Source organism: Equus quagga, chromosome 15, assembly GCF_021613505.1.
Source record: "Equus quagga isolate Etosha38 chromosome 15, UCLA_HA_Equagga_1.0, whole genome shotgun sequence".
Taxonomy (NCBI): domain Eukaryota; kingdom Metazoa; phylum Chordata; class Mammalia; order Perissodactyla; family Equidae; genus Equus; species Equus quagga.
The window spans coordinates 70,074,664-70,084,196 of record NC_060281.1 but is presented as its reverse complement, the minus strand read 5'-3'; the positions used below and the strand labels follow the sequence as shown (position 1 = coordinate 70,084,196).

Sequence of the window (9,533 nt, the reverse complement as noted above, 5' to 3'; positions counted from 1 at the left end):
AACTGTTATAAAATGTTTGCCTGCAGTGGAGGCTGTGCTGGGTCACTCTTCCAGACAGCACTGCAGAGGGCAAGGCCGTGCCAGGCCCCAAGACGCCTCCCCGGGGCCGTGCGGTGCCCACACGGAGCGTGGGGGGGTCACCAAGGGCCACCGTGGGCTGTGGGGGCAGCTGAGTGTGGCTTTTTAACTAAAGAACAAGGGCTTTTCTGTCTGGAGGCGTGAAGGCCGCGGTGGGGCGTGAGCCGGGCCATGCGTCTTGCAGATGAGCGGGAGGGAGTGGACGCCCACCTCCCCGAAGCAGGGTCTGCGGCCCAGCATGGCCCTCTCTGTCACGGGACGATGAGCCAGTTGTGGGGCACCAGGCTGCACCCCCGCTTGTGTTGGCTCTGCTGAGGGAACACCAGGGCCAGGTGGTCACTGGCCAGGGTGATGGGGCTGTGCTGGCCTAGGTGGCGTCTCCTGGCGGCACAGGTGAAGCCCTAGGGCGGGACTCCGGGACCTCCTCTGAGGGGCAAGGCCAGTCCTGACCTGATGGCCCTAGTGGGCTGGCAGAAAGCGAGGCTCAGTCGGGCGGGCTTGGGAGAGGGCTGTGGGTGGCCAGGGTGAAGCGGAAATGAAAGGTCTGCGGGTGCCTCGTTGTGTCTGGAGACAGTGGGTGGGGCCGCATCCAGGTCCAAGTCCAGGTCCAGGGCAGGAGGGTGGAACCTGGGGAGCCTGGCTGCGAAGTGGGTGACAGCCAGCCCTGGGGCGGGGACTGTGCCTGTTGGCAACGCCCTGGCTTCCTCATCCCCCGCCCCCCCCCCCCCCCCCCCCCCCCACCAGGCTGAAGCGCAGAGCTGCCTGCTCATTCCTCTCGGGAATGTCTTCCATCTGTCCCCTCCTTCCTCTTCGCAGCCCTCGCCCTAATTCAGACCTGCTCACCTCCCACTCGCTGCCTCCCGGCCCCTGGGGCTGCTGTGGCGTTCCCAGTAGGAAGGCCCGAGCTGGTTGCTTGCATGCCCAGACCCTCGAGCCCCCAGGGTGAAACTCGGGCACTTCGGCTCTGCACGTGGGGCATCTGCCTGGTGCAGCTCTCAGCTCGTCTCCGAGCCACCTTCACTCCCGGTGGGAGAGCCCCCTGTCACCTACCCCAGTTTTCCCATTTACATACTTGTCCTCACTGGTCTCTGCACACTTGTGATCATTAATTATTCAGCAAGGTGGGGGGTGCTGTGTGTCGTTGCCGTGAGTTCTTACTATGTGCCAGACACTGTCCTAGGCCAGGAGACCCCACAGTGAACAGATCAGGCCCCTGTACCCATGGAGCTTATCGTCAACTGGGGAGCAATTAACAACAACAACAACAAAAGAAAAACCAAAAGGCCAGGTAGTTTCGGAGGGCACTTTGGCATTAACTTAGAACAGTAGTCTGCCAGCGTGGCTAGGCTCAGGCTGCTTTAGCCGCTGTGACCAGGGAAGTCTGTCTGAGGAGAGCTCAGGAAGGGAGGAAGCAAGCCAGGCCGGTGCACTGGGGAAAGGGGAGGCCGGGCAGGGGACAGCGAGTGTGAAGGCCCTGCAGCAGGAGCCAGCCTGGCCTTCTGCGGGGCCAGCAGTGTGGCCGGAGGGTGGGAGCGAGGGCGAAGAGGGCGAGGAGGCTGGAGAGGCGGGGCCTGGGCCTGTGGAACCTCACGGGCCATCGGAAAAATGGATTTTATCCCAAGAGCAGTGGGAAGTTCCTGAAAGGCTTTTGTCTTTCTTAAATGAACTTGTTACTTTGGAATCATTGTAGGCTTACCCAGGAGTTGCAAAGATAGTGCAGAACGCTCCCATAGGCCCTTCACTTGGTTTCCCCCACTGTTAACGTCTTACCTCTGGTACATTGGTCACAACTCAGGAGCCAACGCTGGTACTTGACTCTTGAATAAACCTACTGGGAGGCTTTCAGCGGGGAAATGACATGATCTCACATTTTTAAAAGGCCCCTCTGGCTGCTGTGGAGAACAGTGAAGGGGGTGGTCAGAGTGGGAGCCAGGAGACCAGCAAGGCGGCTGTCCCACATGCCCGGGCAGGCGCAGGCGCGGCTTGGCTGGAAGGCGGTGGTAGAAATTGAGAGGAGGGGGCTGGATTTGGGGCTGTCGGGTGGGGGTCTTCTGTGGCGCCTGTAAACCCCTTGTAAGGTTGCAGAGACCTGGTCTCACTCACCACCATGCCCCCAACACACATTGCAGACATGCAATAAATACTTGTGGCCTGAGTGAGAAGTTCCCACATGGGCTGCAGGCTGGTTACGTTGGCTGAGGCGGTGTCCTGAGGCCTCGGTGGGGAGGGCTGAGCTCAGCTGAGTGTGGAGGGCTCTGCTGTCGGCACAACTCCCACCTGTGTGCCATCGTGTTGGCTGGGGGTTCACGCTGGGTTGGGACTTATGGTCTGTCTTTCTATAGCTCCCTCTGGCTCCCTAGAGTCCTGTGCACCCACAGAGCGGTGGGGCCAGGGTCAGGGATGGACAGAGTAATGGCGGTGGGGGGGAGGGGAGGTGCGGGCAGTGACCCTAAGGGACAGGTGAGATCTCGAGCGTCCATTCCTCTGTGGCTTCTCCGTTCGGGGTGCATTGACTCTTCAGGATGGGAGGCCCTCTTCTCTTCCTTGGCAACAGCTTCCGTGGAGATGTAGCTCAGAGATCCTAAAGTGAGACGTTTGCAGGGGCCGTCAGCAGGGAGAGATGTGGTGTGCCTGTGCCCTGATTTTTAAAGATTGACACCTGAGCTAACAACTGTTGTCCATCTTTTTTTTTTTTTTCTGCTTTTTCTCCCCTAATCCCGCAAATATATAATTCTGTGTGTGTGTGTGTATATATATATGTATTTTTTTTTTTGAGGAAGATTAGCCCTGAGCTCACTCCTGCCAATCCTCCTCTTTTTGCTGAGGAAGACTGGCCCTGAGCCAACATCCATGCCCATCTTCCTCTACTTTATACGTGGGACGCCTACCACATGGCTTTTGCCAAGTGGTGCCATGTCCGCACCCGGGATCTGAACCGGCAAACCCCAGGCTGCCAAGAAGCAGAACATGCGAACTTAACTGCTGCGCCACTGGGCTGGCCCCTGTATATATATTTTTTTTAGTTGTGGGTCCTTCTAGTTGTGGCATGTGGGACACTGCCTCAACATGGCCTGATGAGCAGTGCCATGTCCGCACCCAGGATCCAAATCGGCAAAACTCTCGGCTGCCAAAGCTGAGCACACAAACTTAACCACTCAGCCACGGGGCCAGCCCCCGAGCCATGAGTTTTACATATCAGCAGTTTAAATATTTTTTTAGAACACTGCATGGGCCAAACAACATAGCCGCAAGCCTAGTTCTGCCCTTGAGCTACCACTGTCTCCCTCCTGGGCCAGTTGAACCCCAGGTGGCAAATTGTCCACAACACACAGCTACCAAGTAAAGGGGGATTGGGACTTTAGGCATCCTTGGGGACTGATATCATGGAGACCAACTGTGAGTGACCCTGTGGGTGGCCCAGGCATCCGTTGCTACCCCAAGTGGCCCAGGAGCAAATGCTGATGTGCTGTTTTTCTTTCCTCCACCCAGTCCGAAGAAAGGAAAAGAATAGACGAATTGATTGAAAGTGGGAAGGAAGAAGGAATGAAGGTAAGGGGCAGCAGGGGCCCAGCATCAGGCTAAGGCTGTGTGGTTCCACTGTCCCTGATCCCGGGGCCAACAGCGGCTGCCATCGCTTTAACCCTTTAATGGTCACTGTGACCAGTCAGACTGTTAGGGTGTTGAGGCGCCATATACTAAGCTATGGTTAAGGGGGCGCCTCATGAAGGAGACGTGAGTGGGCTTCGTATGTGAAGGAGTACCCTGGGGAAAGTTTTTAAAAATTGTGGTAAAATGCTTATAACATAGAATTTACCATTGTAACCATTTGAAAGTGTACAGTTCGGTGGCATTAAGTACATTCCACGTTCACAGTGTTGTGCAACCATCATCCCTGTCTAATTCCAGAACTTTTTCATCCTCCCAAACATCCTCCCTGTTCCCATGAGCAGTCACTCCCGTACCCTCCCCCGGCCACCACCAGTCTCTATGGATTTGCCAATTCTGGACATTTTGTATACGTGGAATCATAGAATGTGTAACCTGATGTATTTGGCTGCTTTCGTTTAGCATGATGCCTGGGGAAACCTTTAAAAGGAGAAACTAATAAATTTTCTCTGAACTCTCTTTTCCTGGGAAATGGCAATGCCCAGGAAATTTGCTTCTCTCAGTATATTTTGAACATGTTGGGTGGATGGGAGGGGAGTAACACTCCAAAGGGTGGCCAGATGGGTCTGGTTAGGACGCAGGAGTCAGAAAGCTTCAGTCTCCACTCACCTTCTGGGGGGATCTGAGCTTAAGTCTGGGCTCCTCAAACAAGCACCTCCAACTCCATTTATAGTGGAGTGAGGAGAAACCCAGGAGGGTAGATTATGGAATAAAGGAGAGACCCAGAACAATGGGTCCTACTGTTCCTCTGAAAAGGCCAAGTAAGTGGATTTGAGTCTGTGCTCCAGCACTTCCTAACTGTGTGGCCATGGACACTTGGCTCTGCCTCTCTAAGCCTGTTTTCTCATCTGCAAAATGGGGCAACACCAACCTAGCAGATCTCTCATGAGGATCCAGTCTAACAATGCTTTGCAAATGGGCACAAGGGGGCTTTTTGGGTGATGGATGTGGCGATAGTTACACAACTGTATCTGTTTAATAATACCCATCGAACTGTACATGTAAAATGAGTGAATTGTATGGCATACCTCAATAAAGCTGTTAGAAGAATGGTGTAAGCCCCAGGCACCCTGGAAGCCAGCCACGCACGGTGGCATCTGTTGCTGTTATAAACCAACCCTCTTTCTCGTCACCTCCCAACAGATTGACCTGATTGATGGCAAAGGCAGGGGCGTGATAGCCACCAAGCAGTTCTCCCGGGGCGAGTTTGTGGTGGAATACCACGGGGACCTCATTGAGATCACCGACGCCAAGAAGCGGGAGGCTCTGTACGCACAAGACCCCTCCACGGGCTGCTACATGTACTATTTTCAGTATCTGAGCAAAACCTACTGGTGAGTCCACCGGTGCTTCCAGTGGCTTTTCCTGCCCCAGCGGCGGTCAGGACGAAGGGCCGCGGGGAGCGTGCTGATCTTTCTGCTGCCCAGCTGCTTCTTTAGTTCTTGCTGCCTTTTTCCAAAGCTGTGATGCAGCTCTGCCCCTTCCCATTTTTACTATCTGGGATTGAGCGGTTCTGGGTGCCATCTCATCAGACAAGGAGAAGTGGACTCATTCCATGAGAGCCTGATCATTGGCTCACCTGGCCCCCCTCCCAGGGCATTTGGCCAGACCAGCTCTGGAAGTCTCTGACTGCTCCTTTCTCGACGTGGCAGTGGAGTTGATTGGATTTTTTAATAGACTTTATTTTTTTACTTTTTTAGATTGGCACCCGAGCTAACAACTGTTGCCAATCTTTTTTTTTTGTTCCTGCTTTTTCTCCCCAAAGCCCCCCAAGACATAGTTGTGTATTTTAGTTGTGGGTCCTTCTAGTTGTGGCATGTGGGATGCCACCTCAGCATGGTCTCATGAGCGGTGCCATGTCTGTGCCCAGGATCCGAACCAGCAAAACCCTGGGCCACCGAAGCAGAGTGCACAAACTTAACCACTTGGCCATGGGCCTGGTCCCTAGACTGTATTTTTTGGAACAGTTTTAGGTTCCCAGCAAAATTGAGTGGAAGGTACAGAGAGTTCCCAGATAGTCCCAGCCCCCACACCCACACAGAGTTGATTTTTAGTCATTTCTTTATTTTGCAGAACCCCAGTTGCCTCACGGGCCTCCACAAGAGCCTTCTGCATTCCTGTCCACTCCCACCCCCGCCTCACATACCCCACCCACTGCCTCTCTGGGCTCTTAAAGATATGTTTTTTGAGTTGAATTGCTTCCCAAAGTTGTAGCTATAAATCGACTTGCCCCCAGAGTTGAGAGCAAGCTTGACTCTGGCTGGGTTCAAAAGCCTCTTCATCAATCTCACCCTCTGTTGCCCTCCCTCCCCGCCAGCGTGGATGCAACTAGAGAGACGAATCGCCTGGGAAGACTGATCAATCACAGCAAATGTGGGAACTGCCAAACCAAACTGCACGACATCGACGGCGTGCCTCACCTCATCCTCATCGCCTCCCGAGACATCGCGGCCGGCGAGGAGCTCCTGTACGACTACGGGGACCGCAGCAGGGCTTCCATCGAGGCCTACCCCTGGCTGAAGCATTAACGCACCGGCTCCCCACCCCCATGGACAAAGTGCCCTCAAAGGGAATTGATTTTTTTTTTTTTTTACACACTTAATCTTAGCAGATGACTTCAGATGTTTTTAAAAAGTATATTAAGATGCCTTTTCACTGTAGTATTTAAATATCTGTTACAGGTTTCCAAGGTGGACTTGAACAGATGGCCTTATATTACCAAAACTTTTATATTCTAGTTGTTTTTGTACCTTTTTTGCATACAAGTTGAACGTTTGTGCTTCCCGTGCATGCAGTCAAAGACTCAGCACAGGTTTTAGAGGAGAGAATCGAACATGAACTAGGAAGCTGGGCGATGCTCCTGCCTCCAGCTGCAGAGCCAGGACTCCTCCCCACACCCCCGATGGGTGCGAGGAAGACGCTGCCTCCTGACGCCCTGGACGGGATGTTCCCAAGCTCTTGTTTTCCTGACGTCTCGACAGGCGCACATTGAAGTGTATGAATATTTTTTAAAAAGGTTTCGCAGTAAGCTAGTCTTCCCCTCTGCTTTCTCGAAAGCTTACTGACCCGGTGGCCTGTGAGCACGGGCCGGGCCTAGACTTACTCTTCCACAGGCTGCCGCTTTTCCGGGCACCTCGAAGCATCAGGGCGGGTAATAAAGTAGACGTGGGCAGGGAAAAGCATTGCTTACCCAGCCCTGCCGGGGCAGGGTTTCCTGAAACTGGGTTAATTCTTTATAGAAATGTGAACACTGAATTTATTTTAAAAAAATAATAAAAATCAAAAAAGAAAAAAGACAAAAAAAAAAAAAGAAACCACAGAAAACAACTTACATGTATATAGGTCTTGAAGTGAGTGAAGTGGCTGCATTTTTTTCTTTTCTTTTTCTTTTTTTTTTTTTTGTAGAAGAGATTTGAGATGGTACTCTATTCTAATCAAAAATAAAGTTTTGTAGTGGGACCAGAAATTACTTACCCGATCCCCTCCCCCAACCCCACCCGACCCCGATTCTGCTGGGTTGAAAGTTTCAGACCTGCTGTCAAGGCTGTCTGTCTGTCAGACCACCTGGTTTCCTTCCCTTGAAGATGCAGCCATGAACCGAGGGGTGAGCCTCCAAGCCCTGAAATGCAGGACCCCCACGCCGGCTGCTGGTGCTCAGGGGAGCGGGCAGGCCCAGCAGCCCAGGGATCCAGGCTAAGGCTGAAGTTTTCACCTCGACTGTGATGGCAGGAGGAGTAGGTAGCTGCCTCCTCCCTCCCAAAGGGGACCGATTCCCACTCTTAACCTGCAGCCCAGGGGGGCTGGGGCTCTGCGGCCAAGACCCAGGGCCTCCCACCCCCCGCGGCCCCAGGTAAATGTGAATGGAGACAGGCGATGAAAGCCTGTCCTCAACCTTGATGCCCCCAGGTCCCCACCCCCACCCACCCCCCGGCCTCATGACGGTGCTACCTAAGAAAGTCTTCCCCCGACCCCATACTTGCCTGGTCAGTGGTCAGCAAATTGGAGGAGGATCCGACGGGAGTGTGTTAATGTGAGATAAAATGTCTTGGTTGTACCTGTTTGTGGCTTAGCTTTGTATTTAAAAACAAAAAAAAAAGGAAATAAACTTGAAAATTATTTGTCATCATAAAAATGAAACAAAAATTAAAATATTTATTGCCAGGCGAAACCACCTGTGTGTGTCTTTCTGTTTTTCACGAGGCGGAGGCAGAGAAGAGTGGGGCTGGAGTCTACAAAAGGGTCACATACTGGTGTGAGTCCAAGTTTCAACTGATGTCCTCCGAGGGTACAGTTTCTTTGTCTAACGAGGGTCACAGGCTGCTCGTGAAGATTAGAAGTTAATGCACGTTGGCCCCTTAGAACAATGCCTGGTACGTAATCATAAATTTCGACTGATAGAATTGTCTAATTTACTGGACTTGAATCTGGGGTAGGTGTCTCAGAATCATCCACCATGCCTGCTTGTGCTGAAGTCCCTCCTACCCGCCCAGATCCCTGTCTTCACCACATGTCCCGCCACCTGCCCTTGAGAGTCTGTTAGTTCCCTCAGCCCCGGGCACAGGGCACTTGAGGCAGATTGGAACCGGGTAGAGTCCTCGCTTTAGCAGCAAAACATCAGTTCCAGCACCAGCTTTAAGCGTTTGTCAGCTGTGTCACCTCGGACAAATCACTTACCCTCTCTGAAATTTGTCCATCAAATGGGAACCCTCTTTACCCACCTGCCTTGCAGGAGTGTCCCAAGGATTCAATCGTCATGTATTTTTACATCCTCACCTTGGAGGGGACAGTGTGGCCTGGTGGCCAAGTGCTCAGCCCTGGAACAGAACATCTCGTTCCAGCCACCTAGCAGCTGTGTAACCTTGGGCAGGTTACCTAACCTCTCTGTGCGCCACTTTGTCCTCTATAACTTGGAGACATTCCCGGTGCTGGTGTCAGGGTCACTGTGAGGGTTAAATGAATTAATACATAAAAAGCACTAGTGTAGTGCCTTGCACACACACAATCCTCGGTAACCAATGTTCACTGTTACTAGGATTAAAAATTGGGGTGGTTTCTACCATTCACGGTTTACAAGTGCCCAGGGCTGACAGATAATAAGCACCTGGTGTTCAGTTGCTGTGTCTATTCGTTTTTTAGAGACGATTGCTACAGCAACCACTTCTGCTGCCTTCTGAAACCTGGCTGGAAAACTTGCTTCCGAGCCTGTTCCTGCCGGTGCTGGTGTGTAGATGGAAGCCTGCGGTGTGGGAGCAGCTGCAGCTCTGTTATCGGCGGCCACCCCATGCCCTGGCTCCCGGAGAAATGCTCCCAGGCCCTACCTTCCAGAACACCCATGCCCCAGGGTCTGTGCATCTGAAGCCGGGGTGCACAGATTTGTTTCCCAAGTCAGTGCTCATCTCCAAGGTGCAGAAACTCCACCTGCACACACACCCTGCCCCCTCCCCCATGTGGGCTTAGGAACCAGGAGCCCCTGATCTAAGACTACTGGGATGGCGTTCCGGATTAGGCTCTTAAATGTTGCCACTTATCTTGGGAGGCAGAGTGGCTGAGGCCTGGGTTGTGGAGTCGGCACCTGAGTTCAAGTCCCACTTCTTCCACTTTTGAGCTGGGACCTGGGACACGTCCCTCAGCCCCACCGTGCTGCAATCTGCTTGGGTCTCTCGTGGGAATAACAATGACACCCATCCCGTACGGTGAGAGAATATGTGTAAGGTACTTAAAACGATGCAGGCAAGGCATGCAGTAAATTGCATTCATTATTAATTTTTTTTTTTGAGGAAGATTAGCCC

General features: G+C 52.8%; 1 protein-coding gene across 1 annotated transcript in view; it reads left to right on the top strand.

Annotated features, from left to right (window-relative positions):
• The window catches only part of KMT5A (lysine methyltransferase 5A), a 9,794-nt gene extending 1,882 nt beyond the window's left edge, over positions 1-7,912 (top strand). Inside the window, exons 3-5 of the mRNA XM_046640800.1 lie at positions 3,568-3,627; positions 4,888-5,078; positions 6,062-7,912. Coding sequence (XP_046496756.1) covers positions 3,568-3,627; positions 4,888-5,078; positions 6,062-6,272 — 462 coding nt within the window. The 3' untranslated portion in view covers positions 6,273-7,912. The remainder of the gene's footprint in view (positions 1-3,567; positions 3,628-4,887; positions 5,079-6,061) is intronic.
• The last annotated feature ends 1,621 nt before the right edge of the window (positions 7,913-9,533 follow it).